This window comes from Impatiens glandulifera, chromosome 2 (assembly GCF_907164915.1).
Source record: "Impatiens glandulifera chromosome 2, dImpGla2.1, whole genome shotgun sequence".
NCBI classification, from domain to species: domain Eukaryota; kingdom Viridiplantae; phylum Streptophyta; class Magnoliopsida; order Ericales; family Balsaminaceae; genus Impatiens; species Impatiens glandulifera.
Genome location: NC_061863.1, coordinates 8,822,837 through 8,848,658, shown reverse-complemented (window position 1 = coordinate 8,848,658; position 25,822 = coordinate 8,822,837). Strand labels below are relative to the sequence as shown.

The following is a 25,822-nucleotide window of genomic DNA, read 5'->3' as shown; positions in this document are numbered from 1 at the left end:
GGTGGCTGATAGAGGAAGATCAAAGGATAATAGAAATGGTTCGAACAGGGGAAAGTCTAGAAGCAAGTCTAGAGCTCCAAAGAAGGATGGTGCTTGCCATTACTGTGACAAAATGGGTCACTGGAAAAACGAGTGCTGGAAATTTAAAAATGATAAAGCGAAGTGTACAGTGAAGCCCAGAGAAAAGAAAGAACAGACTGCAGATACATCTACTTATGCTTCAGATGGTGAACTAACATATGCTTCTAATTGTCAAGACTCCTGTCTTAGCACATCTTCAAATGAAACAACATGGATTGTTGACACAGGTGCCTCATTCCATATTACTCCACACAAAGGTTACTTCCAGTCCTACAAAGTTGGTGATTATGGTGAGGTTCGCATGGGTAACAGTGGTGTGTCCAAGATAGTTGGTTTTGGTGATGTTAGAATCGAGACAAACATGGGCTGCTTCATGACATTGAGAGATGTAAGACATGTTCCTGATTTGAGAATGAATTTGATTTCAGCAGGTAAGCTCGATGATGGAGGCTACCATAATGTTTTCAGTGGTGGAGCATGGAAGCTAAGCAAGGGTTCATTGGTTGTTGCACGAGGAAAGAAATGTAGTTCCTTATACAAGACCAATTTGAAAATTGTCTATGATGCAGCATATTCTGTTGTGATGGAGTCATCTTATGAGTTGTGGCACAAGAGACTAGGTCACATTAGTGAAAAGGGGATGAATGTTTTGATCAAGAGGAATGAGCTGTTGAATCTCAAGAATGCTCATCTTGAAAATTGTGAGCATTGCTTGAAGGGTAAGCAGAACAGAGTCTCCTTCAGTAAGTCAAAAGTGGAACTGAAAAAGAATGTCCTTGAACTGATCCATACAAATGTTTGTGGTCCTATGAAGATTAAATCCATAGGTGGTGCTTCCTATTTTGTAACCTTCATAGACGATGCATCTAGGAAGGTTTGGGCCTATGCTATAAAGTCCAAGGATGAGGTTGTAGCAAGGTTTGAGGTCTTTCACAAGCTAGTTGAAAGAGAGACAGGAATAAAAGTAATGAGGGTGCGGTCAGATAACGGGGGAGAGTACATAGGCTCATTTGATGATTATTGCAAAGAGCAGGGTATTCGACATGAACAGACTGTGCCTAAGACTCCACAACAAAATGGTGTGGCAGAGAGGATGAATATAACAATGTTAGAACGGATGAGGAGTATGCTCTCCCATGCCAGGTTGGCTAAGAATTTATGGGCTGAAGCCATGAGCACTGTAGTTGATAGAGATTAATCCCATGGTTATTATTGATAAACAATGTTACAATATATACTAGTCAAAAGACTCTTAATAAGGTAAACCACTAATCTAGGAATCTAAACAAGGTAACCCACTAATCGAGGAATCTAAACAAGGTAACAAGATATATACAATATACTAATACACCCCCGCAGTCGAAACGGGAGATTCTCGGACGCTGAGACTGTCTCTGAAATCTTCAAATAGTATGCGCGGAAGTCCTTTGGTGAATATGTCAGCGATTTGAAAACGAGAAGGCATATGAAGAATGCGAACTTTACCTCTATCTACTTTTTCCCTTACAAAGTGTATGTCCATTTCGATGTGTTTGGTACGTTGATGTTGGACCGGATTTTGGGAGAGATAAATCGCACTTATGTTGTCGCAGTAGACCAGTGTGGCTTTGTCCAATGAGATACGAAGTTCTAACAATAAATTGCGAAGCCAACAGGATTCGGAGACAACATTGGCAACTCCTCTATATTCAGCTTCAGCACTAGAACGAGAAAGTGTGGATTGCCGTTTTGACGACCAAGACAGAAGATTATCGCCTAGGAAGACGCAATAGCCAGATGTAGAGCGACGGGTATCTGGACATCCTCCCCAGTCTGCATCAGTATATGAAACGAGTGTAGACAGTGAGGATTTGTAAAGATGAAGGCCATAGTGCTTTGTACCCTGTAAGTATCGAATGATTCTGTGTAAGGCAGCCAAGTGAGCCTCTTTCGGATCATGCATGTGGAGGCAAATTTGCTGGACTGCATATGAAATATCAGGACGTGTGAAAGTAAGATACTGTAGTGCTCCGGCTAAACTTCTGTAATGAGTGGGGTCAGAGACTGGTGGACTAGTTGATTTTCCAAGTTTGCCATTTGTATCGACCGGCGTTTGTGTTGATTTGCAAGTAGACATTCCAGCACGATCAATAATTTCTTCAGCATATTTCTTCTGACTAAGACAAAGTCCATCCTTAGTATACGATACAGCAACTCCCAAGAAATAGCTTAATTTACCTAAATCCTTCATAGCAAATTCTGCGCCTAAGCTTTTCATGAGAGTCTGACGTAACTGATCAGACGAAGCCGTAATGATAATGTCATCAACATACAAGAGTAGATAGGCAATTTCGGACCCATGTTGATAGATAAAAAGCGAATGATCAGTCGTGCTGTGTGTAAAACCGATTGTAGAGACAAAATCTGCAAACCTTTGATACCAAGCACGAGGAGCTTGTTTTAAGCCGTATAAAGATTTGCGCAATAAACAAACATGGTCGGGAAAGATTTTGTCTCTAAAACCGAAAGGCTGATGCATGTAAACTGTTTCGTTGAGATTACCATGTAAAAATGCATTCTTGACGTCCATTTGGTGAATGGACCAAGACTTCGATAAAGCAATGCTCAGAACAGTTCGTATGGTGGCTGGTTTGACAACAGGACTAAAGGTTTCTTCACAATTGATTCCAATCTGCTGAGACCTGCCATCACCAACAAGACGGGCTTTATGCCTCTCAAAAGAGCCGTCAGAGTTAGTTTTATGCTTAAAAATCCACATGCATCGTATAATATCAACACCCTGAGGACGCGGAACCAAGTCCCAAGTCTTATTACTAATTAAAGCGTTAAACTCATCGTCCATGGCGGCTTTCCAATTCGGGTCTGATAAAGCTAACTTTGGGTTTTTGGGAATAGGCGATGGAGATGTGAGTGTGTTTAGATTGAAAATGCGTTTTGGACAGACAATCCCATCCATTGCGCGGGTTCGTATTGTCCGTGTTGGATTGATGATGGTTGGTGAATGATTTGGACGGTTTGGTCTTGTGGACGGGCTGGTCGTGTTTGGGTTTGGGCCTGGTGAAGTGGTGATGGGTGATGGTGGGTTTGGTGGAGTGTGTTGAGTTGATAATGGGCTCGGTAATGGAGTGTTGTTTGGTGGGGAAATGGACTCGGTGATGGGCGGGGTTTGGATGTGTATTGGGATGGTTATTGGTTCGGATTGAGATGGGTGAGTTGAGTTTGGGTTTTGGACAAGAGAAAAGGGAAATTTTGTTTCGTCAAAAATGACGTGACGAGAGATGATAAATCTTTTTGAGGCTGGGTCGTAGCATTTGTAGCCGCGATGATTAGAGGGGTATCCTAAAAAGACACAAGGGGTAGAGCGTTTATGAAGTTTGTGAATAGTGGTTGGAGGAAGAAGAGGATAGCAAAGACAACCGAAAATTTTTAGGTGAGAGTAAGAAGGAGTTCGGTTATATAGAAGTTGAGTGGGTGAGAAATTTCGAATTTGTTTATTTGGAAGAATATTTAGGAGATAAGTGGTCATTTCGAGGGCGTGATGCCAAAAATTTAACGGGAGAGAAGCATGAGTAAGCAATGTTCGAATCATGTTATTTATGGTGCGTATTTTTCTTTCTGCTTTACCATTTTGAGGAGAAGTATAGGGGCAAGAGAGGCGAAATTGTAGACCATTTTTGTCACAAAATGTACGAAATTGACTGTTGTTATATTCAGTTCCGTTGTCACATTGGATTGTTTTAATGGGCTTTTGAAATTGTGTTTGAATTTGATTTTGAAGTGTAGAGAAGACGGAGAATACTTGGGATTTGTTTCCAATTGGAAAAGTCCAAAGGAAATTTGTGTAATCATCAAGAAACAGAATATAGTATTTATGTCCATTTGTACTTAGCACAGGCGACGTCCACAAATCACTATGAATAATATCGAATGGGGAAGTAGTATAAGAGACAGAATTGGTAAATGGTAACTTAACTTGTTTACCAAAGATGCAAGACTCACAGAGTTTAGACCCTAAAACGGGCTTACAAGAAATAGAATTTGATTTATTGAGAGAATGCAAAATATCGACACCGGGGTGTCCTAATCTATTATGCCATAAATTTGACGAAATTGCAGTAAACGAAGAATTAGTTGGGGGTTTTTGGCTTTGGCTCGACAGAGAGAGTGGGTAGAGATCCCCCGAGCTATTGTTCCTCATGATAACCTTCCCCGTCTGGAAATCCTTTACAGAAAAACCAAGTGAGTCAAATTCTACAGAGACGTTGTTATCACGAGTAAACCGACGAATAGATATAAGATTTTTAATGAGTTTGGGAGCATGTAGAACATTGTTCAGAAGTAAGGGTGGTAAGGGTGGTTTTAAGTTAGTTTTACCAATACCGCGAATCGGGATTTCCTGTCCACTCCCAACAATGATATTTTTAACACAATTTAAATTAGAATAAGGCGAGAGACTACCTGAGTTGGGTGTCATGTGTGAAGTTGCTCCCGAATCCATGTACCAAGTATCGTCAGGCGGAGTAAGGGATAAAGTGTGCATCGCCTGATTGATATCGGTTGCAACGTAACTTTGGGGCTGCTGCTGGCTCGTCTCAGCCATGTAGGCCTGCTGTGGCCGAGAACCGAGTACGCCTGCTCCTGCTGTCCGAGTGTGTTGCTGCTGATAGCCAGAACCGCGCCAGGAGGCGCCTTGTTGCTGTTGACCAGATGCGTGCCAGGGGGCGCTTTGCTGCTGCGGCCAGATCTGTTGTGTCGGGTAGGGACAAGGGGGTGCTGTCCAGCCCGCAGGCGCCCACTGTGCCCATTGCTGTTGGCCAGGAGGTGCCCAGAATTGCTGCTGCTGGTGGTATGTGCGGCTGGTGTTGCGACCGCGTCCTCTGCCGCGCTGGCTGCGTCCTCGGCCCTGGCCGGCCTGTTCCTGCGCGCTAGAGGTGCCCTGCTGCTGCTGCTGGCCGGTAGCACGGGCTGATTGGCTAGAGTTGTTTCCGCGGCCTTGGCTACGATCGTCCGAGGCAATAAAAGAGGTGTTTGTGTGGACGAATTCATCCTTCCTTGTTTCAACAAGGAGCAAATCAGATCTAGCATCGTAGAAAGATGGGAGAGGCTTCTTTTGACCTATTATGGTGGCGATTGTTTCGTAGTTTTCATTCAAACCCCCAAGTAGACGCAACACCAGTCGATTTTCAGAAACGGGGCAATCAACATTAGCAAGTTGATCCGCAATCATCTTCAATTCAGTGCAATAAGCACTCATGTTTGGGAAATCATTGAGACGAATTTGAGAAAACCTATTTTCAAGATACATAGCGCGAGAACCTGTGTTATCTTGAAATATATTCGCTAAACGTTCCCAAGCCTGAGCAGCCGTCATACCAGGTTTTTGGATCGTGTTTAGTAGATCCTTGGATATTGTTCCAAATATCCATTGCTTGACAAGGGCGTCAAGGCGTTTCCACAGAAGAGAGTCGGTCTCGGAAGATGTTGAAGGTGTTTCGGAGGCGTTGGGAGTTTTTGGTTTGAGATGTTCGTAAACATTGTGAATCAAGCAGTGGTTTTCGAGAAGGTCTGCCCAAGAGAGATATTCCTCGCTACCCATCTCTAGGGTGATAGGAATTATGGAGCGGAGATTGTTAACAGAGAAAGCAGAGTGGTATTGAGAAACAGACATGGTGGTGGGCGTCTGACTTTGATTGGAGGAGGAGTCTGAATTAGTAGGTGGGACAGACATTAGAAGTTTGTGCGTGAGGCAGCAAGGTGGGAGGAAGAGAAAAAAAAAAAAAAAAAAAATTCGATTGATGATCTTGAGAGGATCTTTACTCTGATACCATGATAGAGATTAATCCCATGGTTATTATTGATAAACAATGTTACAATATATACTAGTCAAAAGACTCTTAATAAGGTAAACCACTAATCTAGGAATCTAAACAAGGTAACCCACTAATCGAGGAATCTAAACAAGGTAACAAGATATATACAATATACTAATAGTAGTGTATGTGATCAACCGTTCTCCCTCCAAGCCATTGAATAATAAGTGTGCAGAAAACATCTGGTCAGGTAAAGATGTTAATTATGACTATTTACGTGTTTTTGGTTGCAGAGCTTTTGTGCATGTTCCAAAAGATGAGAGGTCTAAGCTAGATGCAAAACCGGACAATGCATATTTTTGGGGTATGGTGATGAAAAATGGGGATACAAGTGTTATGACCTAGTTGATAAGAAGGTTTTGAGAAGTCGAGATGTGGTATTTCTTGAAGATCAGACTATTGAGAATTTTGAAGATGGTGAAAAACTTGATGCATACATACGTGACCTTTCTGGTCTTGAGTTGTCTCATGATGTTGAGGAGACAAGGCCACATATAGCTTCAGACTCAGATAGTGATGATGATGTTCCTCAGGGTCAAGCTGAAGGCCATGGAAATGATACTAATACTGAAACTGATCTTGGTGATAATGTTGAGGTTGATTTTGATGTTCAACAAGAAGATGGAAATCAACAGAATCAACAAATAGAGGTACTTAGGAGGTCTACTAGGGAGAAAAGATCAAGTTCTAAGTACCCTACTACAGAGTATGTCCTTCTAACTGATTGTGGGGAGCCTATATGTTACAAGGAGGCTCTTGAGGATGCTCATAAAGAAGAATGAATAGCTGCCATAGATGAAGAGATGAAGTCATTGCTGAAAAATAGCACATATGAACTGGTTCAAAAACCAAAGAACAGAAAAGTATTACAAAATAAATGGGTGTACAAGATCAAGCAAGAAGGTGATGATAGCAAGACAAGATACAAGCCTAGGCTGGTTGTCAAAGGTTTTGGCCAGAGGCATGGAATCGATTATGATGAGATTTTCTCACCAGTAGTGAAGATGACTTCTATCCGGGTGGTGTTAAGTTTAGCTGCTTGTATGAATCTTGAGGTTGAACAGCTTGATGTCAAGACTGCATTTCTCCATGGTGATTTGGATGAAGATGTTTATATGGAGCAACCTGAAGGTTACAATAAGAAAGGTGAGGAAAGTAAGGTGTGCAAACTTGTCAAAAGTCTGTACGGTTTGAAGCAAGCACCAAGACAGTGGTATCTTAAGTTTGAGTCGTTCATGACAATCCATGGGTACATGAAGACGTCTACAGATCACTGTGTCTTTGTACAAAAGTTTGCTTCTAATGATTTTATTATACTTCTCATATATGTTGATGACATGCTGATTGTTGGGAGAGACAAACTCAAGTTTGCCAAGTTGAAAAATGATTTGGCTAAGTCTTTTGAGATGAAAGACTTGGGTCAAGCAAGACAAATTCTTGGAATGCAGGTCATTCGTGATCGGGTGAAGAAAAGGCTATGGTTATCTCAAGAGAGATATATTGAGAAGATTCTAAAACGATTCTGTATGGACAAGGCAAAGCCAATTGCTTGTCCATTGGCTACACACTTGAAAATAAACAAGACAATGTCTCCCAAGGATGAAGAGGAAAGACAAGAAATGTGCAGTGTTCCATATGCTTCAGCAATAGACAGTCTGATGTATGCAATGGTATTTACAAGACCGAATATAGCTCATGCGGTTGGAGTACTTAGTCGTTTTCTTTCAAATCCTGGTAAGACACACTGGGAAGCGGTTAAGTGGCTAATGAGATATCTTCGAGGGACCTCCAAATACGCTTTGTGTTATGGTACTGGAAAACCACATGTTGAAGGGTTTTTTGATTCAGATATGAGTGGTGATATTGATACACTGAGATTAACTTCAGGGTATTTGTTTACTTTTGGAGGAGGAGCTGTATCATGGCAGTCTCGTCTATAGAAATGTGTTGCTTTGTCTACTACAGAAGCTGAATATATTGCCATTACTAAATGTTGTAAGGAAATGAGATGGATGAAAGAATTGTTGAAAGAAATAAGCATTGCACAAGACAGGTTTGTGGTGTTTAGTGACTCACAATGTGTTATACATGTGAGCAAGAATCCAAGTTTCCATTCACGTTCAAAACACATCCAAAGAAGGTATCATTGGATCCGTGAAGTGCTCGAGAAGAAGGAGTTATACTTGGAGAAAGTGCATACAGATGAGAACGGGTCAGATATGATGACAAAGGGCTTGCCAAGAGGAAAGCATAAGATATGTTGTGCCAAAGCCGGAATGGTTCTGGCAGAAGCGTCACGATGATGAATGTTTATAGCAACATTCTCCCATGGCTCGGAAGGGGGAGAATTGTTGGTGTTCTTTGCCATTGCGGGCGGGTTTTAAATTCCGGGTAAACGGGTCAGGGTTTTCTTTTATGAAAACGGGTTAGAGTATAAATACTTTTTTTTGGGTATTTTTCTCAAAACAGAGCAAGGTTGAGAGAGAGTGAATTACAGATCTAGGGTTTTCTGGTTTTATTCTTCTTCTTATTCTTTGGCTGATCCAGAAAGAGAAATTGGGGGAGCTTTTGATTGTGGAGTAGTCCAATCATTCCTAGTGTAATCACTTTTTTCATTTGAGAGCAGGGCATGTAAGTTTCTACTATTGACTTTTGTTTGATTTAGTGAAACTTATCCCTCCCGTGGACGTAGATCGATTTTGACCGAACCACGTATATTGTGTTGTCGTTTATTGCTTTGTGCTATTTCAGTTCTTGGTAAATCTGTTGTTCGTCATAGACGATTTGGAACTGATTTGTTACAGGTTTAATTTCTAAGAAGATCCATAATTTTGCTGTTACAAAACCCAACACTTATTAATAGGAAAAATGATTTATAACATCAATTAGAAGTTACATCAAAATATAAAGTAATTAATATTTATACCTAGTTTTTGTAAAATAATAAAAATAAATCTAATACATTCTAAAGATTGAGAGTTACTTATTTTGACAACTTTTTTAGACTTTATTATATAAACAGTATTGTAACTCAATCATTTCTATCTAATAATTATTTCAATGTAGCTTCTTCTTGAAACCATTTATCTCAATCATTTCGTTCGAATACTAATTTTAATATATCTACTTCTTGAAATTCTTGACATGGTATTGGAGCATTTAAGCTCAGAAATATTGAGGATCCGTAATGTTACATTATAAATATCACTAGAAAGATGAATTCTATACAACTAGAAATCTCCAAGATGATGAGCTTTTTACTTTTATATTTGAAAAAACATTGCCAAAAACTCTTGTATTTTGAACACATTCCTTTCAAAACCATATAAGGCCAAAATTGTATTTGAATTTTTTTTTATCAATCTCGAATAGGTCTTATTGGATAAGCTCGGTTCACCAAATAGAATCTTCACAAGTCCGAGTTCAAAAAAAAAATCAGAGAAAAAAGTCTGGGATCATTATCTTGATTGAATCATGACCCCCAAAATCTATAATACATTATATTGACAAAAATAAAAATTAAAAGATGTATCAAATAGGGTTTGAACAGACTTTTTACCTAAACAAGTAACAGTCTTATTCATTAAGTTACAATCGTTTTTCATATTATCTAAATTTATAATAATTCTAGTAACAGAGTGGGACATGGACTACCCTAGTCCTAGGGAGAGGATGTGATTCCCCTTGTGGGGCGGCTCAAAACGAGGGCATTACTATCCTATTTCTAGTCTAGCGGCAAGAAGAGATGGATATAAGTGTATTTGCGGGCTATGTACTTAACCCGTTGAGATTAGTCGTACTTCGAAATTGAAGCAGAACCAACTTTCTAAAAAAGAAAAACATTACCTCTCATTATATATGATTCTTTTATTAGAAAATTATATTCTGAATATTAGGGATACAACTATATTGTTAATAGGATTAGGCTATTGATAAAGAACTCTTCACAAAACAAAACTAAATTAATATTAGTTTAGAGGAAAACAACATCGTCGCTATTGCATACATTACTCGTTATAGATTCCGTCGCTAATCCTAGCTAATTGTCGCTATTATTATAATGCTCCGATAAATATTATTAAAATTACTTTTTATTTCTTGGGTCAATAGAAACAATAAAGAAAACCGTCTCTTATTGTTCTTTTTTACCCATATCTATAGAGCTATCTGCCAATAAATTAAGCATCTTCTAATAAACAGGCATATGAGAAAAACAAAAATAACAGATAATTAATTTTTTATATTTTTTTAATTATGGAATCTAGTACACGACCTCTAAAGTAATAACCCCACTTTAACTTAAACTTTAACCAACAACGTTTAAGCGAGAATTGAATCTTTGTTCGGTAAAAAGTTAATTTGACTCAACAGTTTTAACTCACTCAAATTAAATCGTTTCAAATAGTTAGAGATACTCTACTATAAAGATACTTTCACTATGTTTAATTTTTAACATGAAAACAATACTTTCACTAATGAAACTGGGATGTGAGACTACCCTAGCCTAGGGTCAACTATGTCACAAAGAAATGAGTGTCATTTTGAGGATCTTCCCTTTGAGTATTTGATAGTATTATATAGAACTCAATCACGCATGTTAGGACTCATACATACTTTGTTATACTTTTATCATAATTATGTGACTTTTAATTTAAATCTTAATAAAAAAAATTCTTTTAAAAAAATATATTATAAATATTGTGCAAAATGTGAGTTTAAGCTAAAGAAAACTTTATATATATATTTTTTGTAAGGTGACAATCCTAAATGAAGCTCTTTGTTATGTCTTGAAAGCTAAATGAAAATTAACAAGGATTTAACTTAACATGCCTTACTATTCAATCTAGAATTAGATAGGTATTCAGAATCGAAGGAATTATTGAAAGATTAACTAGTTTGTAGTCTCTCGGTCACAAAGACACATCTATCTCGAGTACCCGAAAACAATTATGAGAGCAATCAAGTTTGTAGTCTAATCACTTCTAATAAAGGAATACCTTTAGGGGTCACAAAGTCGCAACTATCTCAATACCCGAAAACACTTATGAAAGCAATCAAGTTTGTAGTCTCGTCCCCTCTTCTGTGTGGCAACAAGATGTGAATATCCTCAGCCTCCTTGAGGTCTTGGGTTCGAGCCCATTAGGCGGCAAGTTATGCACCTGGTTAACTGCGGGCTATGTGCTTAACCATATAAAAAAAAATATTTTATCTTCTAATCTAGTGGCAATAAAAGGTGGATATCTCAATCCTCCCTTAGGTCTTAGGTTCGAGTTCGTCAGGTTTTAAGTTATGCGCCTAGTTAAATGGTTAAATGTGTTTGTGGGCTATGTGTTTAACATGCGGGGATTAGTCGCACTCCAAAAGAGATGCGAAACTTAGTGTTTTAAAAAAAATGTATTAATGTCTTATCTTTTAGCTTAGTGGCAATAAGAGATAAATATTTCCATCTTCCGTAAGGTCCTAGGTCCGAGTTCGTTATGTTGCAAATTTGCGTCTGATTAAATGGTTAAATATGTTTATGGGCTATATATTTAACATGCGAAACTTAGTGTTCTAAAAAAAAATTGTATTCTCTTGTTCAAAGTCATAATTATCTCGAGTATCCGATAAAACTTATGAGAGAAACCAACTAGGTATTTATCTCAAATCGATTATCAAAGAATTGAGACAACTAATATGATATATGACCAACTTAGATTTTTATAACATATGACAGACTTAGATTTTTTTTTGGTAATCTTCTTGATTATTTTGTAGACCCAAGAAAGCCATGTATCATTCATAAAGTTATTGCCTTTCTCAGAAGAAAATTATTATTCGTTTTGTTATCATAATAATAGAGCAAAATGCATCACATGATATTGAAATATAAAGAGGTTAAATTATTAACTACAATGTCAAATAATTATTCTTTATATTTTAAATAAAATGTATAATTTTAACAATTTAACCTCAAATAATCCAGTTTTTCATCCATAAAAAAAAATCTAAATATTAAAAAAAAAACTAACCAAACATTAAAACCTCTAGTTGAAAATCAGACCTCTTCTTTAGTAGAATAAATTCAGCTAACACAATCTCTGAGAAACAAAACAAGATAAGAATCTTCCCCCATTACAAGAAAAGCAACATTTTTCAGATCCGACAATAAAAAAGTAACACCGTCTATCCATAGTTAAAAGAGTACATTTGCTAAACAAACAAAAACACGGCACATAAAAGAATGGTTGCCGCCACTGCACCACACAACTTCCCCGCCTTACCTCCGGCCAGAATCAGGTGACCCTTCCTCATCGTACGAGACAAGTCCTTTCTTACTTGGAGGAGGGCTGCTTTCAGACCGAGAAGACTTCGACTTTGACCTCGACCTTGATTTGCTGACAGACGACTTTGATGTTGTTGATGGGCTTCTGCTGCTACGACGACTGGGTGGTGATGACCTTCGCCTGTTGGGAATTGCGGGGGAAGAATCTCGGTTTCTGGAAGCTTCAATGGGAGAGCGACTTTTACGGGCAGGAGTAGGACTACGACTGTAACGTCTGTTACGGTATCGAATTGGGCTTCTTGATAAAGGACTCCTCGACCTGTTGTTCCGACCGCTGCTTCGGTTGTATCTGTTATTCCCGTATTAACAAGGTCAGAATGTTTTAAAATCAATATGCATAAAAGACAAATTACCTTGGGGGAGTTCTTCCTCTGGGAGGGCTCCTATGTCTCCTGTAACTTGAATATCTAGCAATAAGCCAAATGAAGATCAAATTAATATTAATATTAATATTAATAATAATAAAAAAGAGAGTATATTATTATGAATACAAACCCGTCTCGATCATTCCTCCCAAAACGATGGCGGCCAGGAGAGGGGGTCCTGTATCTACGTGCATAAGAAAATCGATCACTAAAACCTCTTCCTCTCCTAATGCGCTTAGCTGAGCCATCAGGTGAACGGCTTCTTGAAGAGCTCCTTCTTCGATCAGGTGAAATAGGAGACTTATCTTTGCGTCCTGGACTTATAACGGGACTCCTAGAATAACTGCGACGTTTATACCTCGAATGTACTCTTATTGGACTTCTACTTGGGCTTCTTCTTCTCCTAGAATTAGATGGTGCTCTAACGGGGCTTCTACTAATGCTTCTTCTGGAAGACCTAACCGGGCTTCTGCTGACAGGCTTTCTTGATCTTGAAGATTTCCTCAGTGGAGGAGTTCGGCTCAGGCTTCTAGATCTTGCTCTAACTGGTGGGGATACAGTTGGACTGCGGCTAATGCTTCTGGATCTTGCTTTAAGTGGGCTACGGCTAATGCTTCTAGATCTTGCTTTAAGTGGGCTACGGCTAATGCTTCTTGAATTTGATCGTGCTCTTACTGGGCTAGGGCTTCTTCTAACTGGACTTCTGCTTATGCTCCTACTAACACTCTTTGGGCTCAAACTCCTTTTTGGGCTAATACTCATACTCTTGCTCACACTCCTTTTAGGGCTGAAGCTTCTGCTCCTGAATAAGTCATATTGATTAAAATTAGATAAATACACTTTTTTTTTGTTAAACCAGGGTTTTTTGTAACCTCCCACACTTCCATTCAAGGGGTTTTAAGTGAGAATCAATAGATAAATATGCAAATAAAAAGAAAGAAGACAAATACATATCAGACTCATTTTTAAAGACTTTTTATATCTCATTTGGAAGTGGATCCATATTAGCTCACATTTGAAAAAAAGAACTTAGTCAAACAAACACGTTCAAAAATTTATAGGCGAATTCTTTTGTGGGGATGGATTCAGATCAAGAAATATAAAGTGTTTTCAATAGGCCCGATATCATCTACAAGTATTGAATGATGATGATTGATATTAAACAGTTTACCTAGATTTTCCAGGGTGATCATCCACTATGTCAGGCTTATCTGCACTTCTGTCCGGCTTAGTAACAAGTTCAACGCCGTTGCTCTGTCGATCTCCATTTTCCTTGGGATATTCAGTTTCTTCTCTCACTGTCATCTCAGCATCTTCTAATGTCTTGTGATTCTCAGCAGAAGCAACTCCCTCGGAAAATGGGGGTTCTCTGCCATCTATAAAATCAACAAGAGATGGACACACTCTTATTATTCTAAACGAAGAATTCAGCAGAATGAACATGAGTGCAAGATGTATGAAAGCAAAGTTAAGCATGTTTTGAAGATAGAATATGTAGTCCCTGAAGTATTGGTTAGAGATACGATTGGTATTCTTGATTAATGATGTGTAGAAATAGATAGTAGTAGGCTTGCATAGGGTTTTTTTGTATACAAAAATAGAGAAATAAATACTATATTTTTTGTATAGGATATCAATATAGATATCAATTGAGCAGTCCACAAATAAAATGAATTTTGTACATATGTAATAAAAATCGATGGCCATGATTGGCGAATATACTTTCTTTGAAGTTTTGCTGGAATCTACCCTGTTAGGATCTCTCCATTGGGAATATTTTTATTAATTAGTTCTACCTCCTACCCCGGAAAAAATAAAATAAAGGAAAAACTAACCAACCGGTATGCACTCACCATATAACATAAAATTGTACACATGATAGCAGAATTTTGGATTGAAAAGAAAAAACAGTTTATGGAGCATACCACTTTTTTGAGCCACAACAACTTTGTCCTCTGAACTACTGCTTTCTGACTCAGACCTTGATGCCCTTCCATTTTCAGGAAAAATAAAATCAGTAAAATATATAAAAATCACATTAAAGAAGAGTGTATAAAACAAGTCAAATATGAAAAACCCAACTTATCTAAAATAAACACCTTTTAGATTTACGCTTTGATCTCTTTGCATGCCGCTTCTTCTTATCATGTTTATCCTTCCTTTTTCCATGTCTGTACTTACGGCGCTTTGAAGATCTCTTTCTCTTTTTATATTTTCCATCACTTGAAGTACTGGAATCACTTTCCGAAAGAGAAGATGTGTCGGAATCACTGTCAGAGTCTGATGAATCAGATTCACTGTCTGAGGTACTATCTGATTCAGAACTAGAATATCTTCTCCTCTTTCTCCTTTTGTCTCTTGAAGACTTCTTGTGCTTTTTACGACGTATCTCCTGACTATTGCCCTCAGATAGAGCATCTTTCCCCACTTTCAATCTGTTGCCCTTCTTTTTATCTGAATTGTTGATAGATGAGTGTAGGTTTAATTTCTATATGGAAAAGTAATGCAAGATGCAGCAAATTCAAGAAATTATACCAGGAGAAAGGAATACAATGGTTTATGTAAAAGGCTTACCCTCAAGCAATTCACCACTATTAACGATCTTTACTGTAACTGCAGGTCTACCTTCTTCATCACCTTCATTTTCAATCTTCAGGAGAATATCATCACCTTCAACAAGTTTCCCGAAGGCTACATACTTCCTGTCATGCAATAAATAATGAAGACTTGTCCAGATAGTACAAATGCATGTAACCATAGAGAAATTGGTGAACTTTGCTACCCAAACATATAGCAGCATAAAAAAATGAATAGGAAAAGAAGGGATGAGAGCCGAGGAAATCACCTGTCAAGATGATGATCAGCTTCAAAGGTTATGGAAAACAAAGAACCTCGTGCATCCTGATCAGCAATTGCCATTGAGAGCAGACCTCGTCTATCATGCTTGTGCTTAGGAGATTCTTCTGAGATAATGTTACAGAGCCAATTCTTAAAATCAAGAAATGTATGAACATTCTCATTCCCATTCAGACAAGAAAATGTCATATGCCATATATTTACTCAACAATATCAAAACCTAAGCAACAGATTTGAACAGGATGAAACAGAAGGAGACTGATAATTAAGTTCCAATTTGAGAATACCACGGAATTAAGAATTCCTAATATGAATGCAGGAATATAGACCTATAAAGGCAGTCAAACTCAGCTGCCAATTTGATACATACAATAAGACTATTAAAGTTGTCTGAGATTTGGTATAGCTGATTAAGTAGATAAAGATAAATTTTCAAAACATTACAGGTCCTCTTTCCCAAATCTTTGTATTTATTTTTCTCTTTTTTACTCCATATTGAGATTTGTAATTATACATTTGTAGTCTTTTATCTTCAGTTAACAGAAAACATCTCAATTTAATACAAATAAACCATAAGTACATGATACTGTGTGACAATAGCTAACAAATTAACCTATCCACAAATGTAGATCATTCAATTTGATAACGAAAGGAATAAATAAGTTGAGATATTACTTAAATTAAACAACCATTAATGAAAGAAAAACAATTGTTTAATCAAGTTGAAGCACCCAATGCACCCAGAATTAAATCAAAATCAGTCTCAACCTTCACAACATAGGAAAAAGGAAACCTTTTGCTACACTTGAAACCAGTGGCTGAGAATGAAGACAATTATAAATCTATATAAATATATACAATCTAGGCCACCATATCAGCTATATATCACAAGATAAATTTAAACAGGGAGCAATACCTGGAAATCTCTCTCCATAAATGCTTTCTCCAAAACTACCTACAGATAATAAAAGAAAAAAATTCAGGTTTGAATTACACGGAGTGTTTAAATACATAAGTGCAGAACAGAAGCTGACAAGAGAACCAATCAGTCACAGCGCATTCATTACCAATTTGCATATTATAAAGAAATAAAGAGGGGAAATCGGTTAGTAAACTTTAAGGAGGATTTAATAGATGTGAGAGAAGATAAAAAGAGACCAAATAAACATAAAGAACTAACAAGAACCCGAGTTGAAACACCATGTCTCACATAGAAAACCTTCAGACGATAGCATTGGAACATGAAGGAATTAAAAGATCGAAGAGATAATACATACCGTCTCTTCTTAAAAAATCTCCAGCCTGAGAAAATAGATAAAGAAATTGATGTTACTTTAAAGATAAAAATGTAGATCCAATATTCAGAAAGTGTAGAAAAGTCTAGCAAATTTCTTGGATGTACAATTCAGTAAGTACAACCTTAAAACTACATCACAAGAAAAAACAGTCACGATCATCTGCCCTGTATCCTACAGTATAAAAACCATAGCCGACTAAAAGCCAAAGCCAAATGCTAATACATGCTTAACAAGGAGAGAAAAACACAGACCATAAAGAAAAAACTCATAACCAGACACAGTAAATACATACCTGCGCCATTGACCCCTTGACTATTCGATGGAAAAAGGATCCTTTGTAGTGTAGAGGCTTTCCACTCTTTTTACTAATCCCTTTCTCTCCTATAATAAATATAAAACATCAAAGTGTGTGAGTAATCTATGGACAAATCAGCAATCATTCTGGGTACCAAATTTCACATGCAATCAAAATAAAGTTTTGTTTCTGGGCAGTCATCATGAGGCATGCAAATTTTGAACAGAGCAATTATCTTGAAATTAGATATAACCTTAACTTATAAATTCACACTAACTAAAAGATGATTCTAGGAATCAGCCTCATTAAGGTACAATAGAGGCTTTTGGAAACATTAAAGTGACAATATTAATAATATATTGTAAGTCTAGTACTCAAAATACTACAGCTGTCTATATACTGTATCACCGATAACTAAATGAATTAAATGAACCTCCACAATAAATTGGCAACAGTAATGTTGATGCAACTTATTATAAGTGTCTGAGATTATAGAGATAAATTAAATTGTGTGCTCTTTGGATGATATTTGTGAGCTAGCTGATGAGTTTACCAAACTTGAGTGTATTTTGCTTATAAAGAAATCAATACAGGTGGTGAACGCTTTGGTCAGGCTTGTCATATCTATCAATCCATGCCTTCTCTTCTATCCCCCAACCCTTTGATTAAACATGATGTATCTAAAGCATGATTTGTCTTATTTTTCCAATGTAGATAGAGACTAGCTTTCTATTTTATTACCAATATATATATATATATATATATATATAGTAGTCAAAATAAGTGAAAGATCCACTAATGAAAACATCTTACTTATAAGGATATGCTATTTAATTAAATATTTCAAATTGAACTGATTGGGCAGAAATTTTTACCAGTACATAAGGCACGGAAGTTTTCTGCAGTCTTTGGAGCAATGTCACAGAAGAGCTGCAAAAAGAAAGAATCTAATTCATTTACTTGCACATGTCAATGCAACTAGAAAGAAAATGTAACAAAGGCATAAACATAAAGACAACTTAAGTGTTTAAATAAAAGTGAGTATTTAAATGACAACATAATAATACCTCAAAGACCATTCTTTCAGCAGGATCACCATCAATAGACACATCTAAAAATACCAGAGGGTTCTTCTTGCTCATTTTCCCTGCTATAACTTCAACCTAACATACAAGGTTCACCTGATTGAGAAAGGTATAATCATTTAATCTGAATATAAAAAAGAAATCAATAAAGCAAACAAATAAAGAGAAGAAGAATTTGCTGAAAGAAATACAAAGCTTCAACATTAATCATGCAATCACTATTTGAAATTGACGAATGCACTTCGAAAATAGCATTCTCAGCTATTACTCAATGCATAGCTAGTTTGGTCTTTCATCAAATTAAAAAACAAAAGCAAACCACCATACCACAGAAAATTTCTTAAGCATGTTAAACAGTGTTATCAATCATCTATGGACACTAGCAGGAAAATCCACCATTAAACTTCTTCCTGAGTGCATTTTCATAAAGTGGCCATAAGTAGATCTAACCCAAAGGATCAGCAACCATCATGGATCATTTTTCAAATTACCAAGTTCTAATATGATTCTTTCATTTTCTAAATTAAAGTTTGTATTAAGTGGAGATGTAGCAAATTGCAACTTAATAAATGGGAAAAAAGGGAGAAAAACTCCACAGCAATGCATACTTGTTAACAATCAAATGTAAACTCAACATTAACTCCAGAAACACACTTGATATAAAAAACCGTACACAGAAAACTAAGAATCAATCCAAACCAGGTCAATTCTCAGTTATTCAGAACGAACCCATAAGCTAAAACGTTATTCCACCTAAGAATCTATTAAAGCGACTGCTACGAAATGAAGCAACGAATCAATGAGATCTATAAACACTCGGACAGCTGAAAACAGTGTAGAAAAGAAGCTGGATTAGAAGATGCCCTAGAGCAACAAAAGGGAAAGCTACCGGAAGACGATGATGTGAAGATACTGAAGATGATTATACGTATAACAAAGAAGATAGATACAGAATAAGAATCTCACCTTAGGCGGTGCAGCTACTGGCGCTGCTCCTGCCGGAAATTTCTGAATTTGATAGAGGAAGGAGAGAGAACGATATGGTTGTATGCTAACCTAGCCACTTGAATGATTTACGGAATTAACCCTACTTTCTACTGAAATTTGCATTTTGTTTTCATTTTTTAACAAATTAAAATAATTGACACAATATGCTTGATTTTGAGTTAGAAATTTAAATTTATATAATTTTTTAAAATTAATAAAATATTTCATTAAAAATAATATTATTAAGAATGAGAATTAGTACCCGTATTTTAAATCGGGTTCAAATATTTTAAATCGAATTCGAGGTAAAAAATGAGACGGGAAGAAATACTTGATTAGGTAATATATATATATATTATTATATTTTTTTCTAATGATTTTTTTTATTTCATCATTACCTCCATAAGTCTGTTTGAAAACACGTCCTCCTAGATCTTAAGTGAAATTAAATTTGAACGAAAAATGTTATTAAATTTATTCATTTGTAAATAGTTAAAATATTTTAGAACATTATTTCAACTAAAACAATATTTTAATAAGATATTTAAGAAAATTAGTTTTAAATAAATTTAAAAAATAAAATTGTCAAACCCAGATCCTCAACAACACCAAAAAAAAAAATTGCACTGACTTTTATAGTAGGTAGAAAAATAACTTAACGTTTTCCTTGCCTACAAACTTATCATTTGACGAAATAGTGTAACATAAATAACGTTTTTCGCCTACGATTACTATAAGAGGTGAACAAATGACTAAAAAACGGACTGGACATTTATATATTGAGCCGATAATTATATTATTTACTTTTATCCACATTTTATATTTACCCATACTTTACACAACATTTTTTTTCTATTACAAAAAAAAAAAAATTTATCCTTTTGTCATCTACAATTAACAAATATTATTTCACTTAATCTTCGATTCTAGTAACAAAAATTATTATGTTTTTCGACATTTACAATATATTTATATAGGTAAGTAATGCTTTCATTTGTTTTTGTTTTTTTTTTATTTTGGTATTATTACTTTAAAATTAGTTATTATTCAATATTTATTTTGTAACTTTTTTTTAATAAATATATAAATTCACACTTTGATCGGGTAACAGAGTACTTATCGGGAATTGAATACACGACAAATTAAGGATATGTATAAAAATAGAGATACTCATGAAGTTATAGTAAAAAAAAATAGGTACAAGAAGGGTATTTCACTCCTCAACGAGTAACATACTCATACTCGTCCATACTCGTCGTTGCTGTCATCCTTAACCATCATTACTATGTTAGACTTTATAAATAAACATTCCATTACAAAAACTTAAATAGTGTATTTAAAACATGATAAAAGAAATTCAAATTCCAGTCCAATAACAATTAAGATTTTAAATAAAAGCACTACATTTTGTTTCACTCGGAATGTGTCCCCTTTTATAAATTAGGTTCTATAATGTACTAACTTCTTTTAATAACCAGACACTAATTGTTATTTTCTTTTTTAATGTGAGAATTTATAAATATATATATATATATATATATATATATATATATATATAAATTCTATATTTATAATTTTTTATTACTTAACTTCTAAAATTGATGCCATAGATCCTTACCTATTATTAAGTATAAAAAGTGAACCTATTTTTGTTAGGGCTATTTGATCTGTTTTATTTTATCAATTTTTTAGATATTTATTTTTGTTTGAAAACACCAGTTTTGGAATTAAGAACTGAGTTTTGAAAAAAACTAATTAATTTTTAATTTTTTTATTATCTTATTCGAATATTAATTTAAATTATATAGTTTTATTAAATATTTCTTAATTATATATATTAACAAATTTAATAACATATTTTCTTTCAAACTCAATTAAGCTTTATTCTAACTGGATATTTCCAGATAGTTTATAAAATATACAAATTTTGTACGTATAAGAACTATAAATGAAAAAAATATTTTTCTAACTATTTCTTAATTATACATTATATAGTCTATTTAAACTACTTTAGTTTTCTAACTAGAGAACAATTAAATTATACTAATTAAAGGATAATTTAGTCTCTAACTCATATTTATTTATATGAAAACTCTAGTAATAAAGTATAAGTAACTTTGAGTATTCACACTTCCAAACCATTTATAAAATATAAAAAATTATTTATATAATATTCTAACCACTACTTTATAAAATTTATTAATTAAAAAATATGCTTTTAATTAATACTTTAACATTATTTTCAAATTTCCTCATTTCTACTATGTATGTTTACGAAACCATTAAAATAAAATGATAAAAATTTTGAAAAAAATTTGAAAAACTATTTACATTTTTTAATTTATGTAAATGTTTGGGTGGGCTGAATCTCACCACGAATTAAAAAAAAATGTTACGAGACCACTGAACTTTTTGTTACATTCTTTGCGCCAGCAACTTTTAAATTGAAGACGATTCCTCTAGTAGTAGATCCTTGACTTTCTCTTCGACCTCCTAGACTTTCACTTTCCCATTTTTAGCCTTCGTTAGACATTAGTTTTAGCCTTCGTTAGACATTAGATTGTCTTCATTTTGTTCAAACATCTTATTTACCACTTAAACAAAATAATGGCGACGGAGATGGTGACGTAAACACGTTGGTGGTGAGTGATTTTAAGCGAAAAAGAAGACTGACGGACGATAGAGGAGATGAAGGTGAGTGAGATGAGGGATAGAGGAGATGACTGAGTTGGTGTGGGCTTGCATATGGCAGATTTACTATAAATAAATAATTAAAGGGAGGTGCTTTTCTTCCCATATTCTCGTCCCTTCCCTCGCTCCTTATTTACATATTTATCCCTACCACCTTTATATATTTATATTTCTTATTTTATTTATTTTATTTATTTTATTTATTTTATTTTATTTCATTATTAAGTTTTTTTATTAAATATAATTAATTAATTAATTTTTAGTATTTTTTTTAACTTTATTTATTTAATTAAAAATAAAAAATATTATTATTTTTATATTATAATTATTTAAAATATATTAAATATAATATTATTAAGTAAAATATTATGATTAGATTCATTATTATTTAATAGATAATTTTATTTATAAAAATATTAATAATTATTAATATTATGTTTGAATAATTATTAATATATAATATTATTAATTAAAATTAAAAATATTATGTTTGACTAATTATTAATATATAATATTATTAATTAAAATATTATGATTAGACTAATTATTAATTATTATTTAATAAATAATTTTTATAAGTATTTTAATATATATATATATATATAATTAATATAATTAAATATTAAATATTTATATTTTATTAAATTAGTACACATTTCAATATTTAATATATTTTAAATAATTATAATATAAAAATAATAATATTTTGTATTTTTAATTAAATAAATAAAGTTAAAAATATTAAAAATTAATTAATTATATTTAATAAAAAAACTTAATAATTAAATAAAATAAAATAAGAATATATAAATATATAAAGTTGATAAGGATAAATAAGTCATTTTTTAATTAATTAAAGAGTGAAGGGGGTGGGAATATGAGAGGAGGTGAGAAAAGCAATTTGCATAATTAAATCTCAAAATATAATTAAAATAAATAATGAAAATTAAATTCGGTTTTCGATTTGGTTTAAAATTCGATTGAAAACTAAAAATAAAATTTAAATTTTAAAATATTGAACCGCCCTATAAATCAACTCAATACATAAATAAAATAAAATTTACAGCATGTCTTGAGAAAAAAAAATCTATAATTGTTTTAGAACTTACAATCTTAATTAGGTGCCAAATGCTTTTGAAATACATCATTACAAGTCTCCCCATAAGCAATTATGTTTCTAAATAGTAGTATGATTGTTGACTTGTTCTTTCGTTGAACAATTCAATGTCTAGTACGGATTTCACATCAGCCCGTTTGACTGATCTACTTTGAGTTGAGTTGCATAAGTGTGATTTGTTTGATGAAAGGATTTTTGAGATAAAACTTAATTTTTATCCAAAAATCCAAATATCTTATCAATCATTAAATCAAATAATTTTATCATTTAAATATTAAAATTACCCTCTAATTTTACCCTCTTTCTTTAAACCATCATTCTTTCACTTACACCATATTCTCTGAAGTCAAAAAGCAAATTAGTTTTCAAATTTTAAAAACCAATTTTTTCTTATTTTTTATCAAACAAGGGTTTTTTAAATAAAACCTAGGTAAAACCCAAAAAACTATTTCCTCGAATAAACCCTATTTGTAGAGTGTCCCAAGTTTTTGATTGCTACGTGAATTTTGACGGCTCAAAAAAATTGATAAAAAAAATTAATTTTTGATGAGATTAAAACGCATGAACAAATAATAACTTTATGTTTTCGTCTTGAGTATTTTGTATACTTAAAAAAATTTAATTGCAATGTTTGGTCTATTAAATAAACGTATTTTTGACATCTCTAACATTGATCAACGCGAAGAATCACGATCTAATCTAGAACATTCTAGAAAACAATAGTTGAATAATCAAACATGCTAGAGTTCAAGATTAAGAGCATCTCCAATGAAGCTGCAAAATGAAACCTAAAATGGGATCAGCAGCTCCAATAGTACGCAAAACAGAAACCAAAAATGGGATATCCCCACTCCCTTTCCAAATACGGTATATGCGTTGCTCCTATAGCAGATCGCATATATATATATATATTTTACTTTTTAGTCCTTAAACTTTTATTTCATCAATTTTATATATTAAATTTATTTATATAATTAATTTATATATTTTATTATATTTTAATTTATTTATATTTTAATTTGTTTATATGTTTTATTTATTTATATTTTATTTTTATCTTATATTTTATATTAAGTTTATTTATATAATTATTAATTTAATTTAAAAAAATTATAATAATATTAAAAAAAATTACTTTAATATATATATATATATATTATATTATATATAATTATAAAAATTACCAAATACATTACAATAATACACAAAATACAAAGTACTTCATAAACTAAAATAATACATCAACACAACAAAATAAAAATACACATACAAATTATGAAACAAACAACTAATATTTTGAATTTTTAATAAATTTTTATAATTAATTTATATTTAAGTTTAAAATATTTGAATGATATTATAATATTGTAGTGTAATTTATAAGTTTATAAAAGATATGGATGATATTAAAAAGTTATAAAAGTTGATGTAAAAAAGAATATTATAAGAATATTCTTTTGAGTTTGAGAATGAGTTTCTCGGTTGGTGTAGAATTACTGTTTGATATGACATTTACACCAAAATGAGTTTGAAAATAGGTTATGAGTTTGAAAATAGGTTTTCGGTTGGAGATGGTCTAATTACCTTATGAACGGGAATTTCTTTGAGAATTATTGGAGAAGAATCCTGTAAAAAATTCAGCCGAATTTGTCACTTTTTCTCAAAAAGATGTTGGGTTGGTCGGTTTAGTGGTTTGACCGCCACTAAACAGACACATTGAGTTTTGTTTAGCGGTTTTATAAACCATGGGTATTTGATTTTATCGATACTTAGACCCTTAACTTTTCACCTTATGTGTATCTATATATGTGAACTAAACTAAATATTATAAATGATATAATACAGTCGTGATTTCTTCACAGATAATAAATATTTTTTTTTTTCATGAAAGGAGAAGCAAACACTCCACATCCATTACCCACTTAAACTCACTTAAAGTGTTTTCAGAAAACAAAAGACTTTATATAACCACTAACTAAATAAATAAATTATTAATCTTAGTAAAAAAAAACAAACTAACCTACTAAAAGAAAGAACAACTTCATAAGGGAAGACTCATCACTAACCAATTTAAAGGGTTTTGTTTTATGTATATAGAATTTAATTTGATAGTTAAAGTTCTTCACTATTTGTTGGTGTGCCTGGTTAGGAAAATGTGAAGAAACAATGAAAAAATAATTAATAGTCTAGTATTAAATAACATTTTCTAAAAAAAACTTTATTGAATATATTTATATACTTTAAGTAAGTAGAAAACTATGGTGTTTTTGCATATAAAAGAATTTAGTGAAATTAAGTGAGTTCATTTATAAGATTTATACAAAATTTATTTATTTTATCCATTATTTCCCTTCTATGTATATTAAAGATTATAACAAAATTATAGAAATAAAAATGATTAAAATGTAATAATTCATATAATCACATTATACTTTATAACATTTTCAAGTATTATTAATACATTTTAGACATTTTATTGTGTATATGTTTGTTACAATCTAAAGTCACATAGAAAGAAAATAATGGATAAAACAATAAATTTTAATAAATAAACGGTTACTCATTTTCACTAATTTCATTAAAATCCAAAAATGTAAAATTGTCTTTTAGATGTGAAGAATAAAATTGTTTTTCAAAGATTTAATTTGGTGTACCCTTTTGGAAAAAATATGTTTATAATTTTCTAAAAAATGCAATTATGTAACAGAGTTAAATATATATGCATAATATAGAGAGAGCTAATTAAAATAAAATTACTTACCATGAGTTTCAAGACTTTTTGGGGTTTCATGATCTTCAATCTCATCTTAAAGATTCAAGAAAACTTAAAATATATAATTTCAATAATATAA

At 33.3% G+C, this 25,822-nt stretch overlaps 1 protein-coding gene across 2 annotated transcripts; it reads right to left on the bottom strand.

Moving 5' to 3' along the window:
- Positions 1-11,976: 11,976 nt before the first annotated feature.
- LOC124924061 (peptidyl-prolyl cis-trans isomerase CYP95) lies at positions 11,977-19,263 on the bottom strand. Of its 2 annotated transcripts, XM_047464108.1 has the most exons (15): positions 19,142-19,175; positions 18,158-18,271; positions 17,966-18,020; positions 17,088-17,176; positions 16,775-16,799; positions 16,414-16,452; positions 15,487-15,604; positions 15,216-15,343; positions 14,741-15,095; positions 14,567-14,631; positions 13,813-14,017; positions 13,242-13,443; positions 12,772-13,205; positions 12,630-12,683; positions 11,977-12,565 (listed from the first exon to the last, which is right to left on the bottom strand). In XM_047464108.1, exons 2-15 carry the CDS (start codon positions 18,230-18,232, stop codon positions 12,211-12,213), a joined length of 2,199 nt encoding a protein of 732 aa, XP_047320064.1. In that variant the 5' UTR covers positions 18,233-18,271; positions 19,142-19,175; the 3' UTR covers positions 11,977-12,210. The 2 variants fall into 2 exon arrangements, with proteins under 2 accessions (XP_047320064.1, XP_047320063.1); XM_047464107.1 differs by having other exon boundaries at positions 12,772-13,443; positions 19,142-19,263.
- Between the last annotated feature and the right edge of the window lie 6,559 nt (positions 19,264-25,822).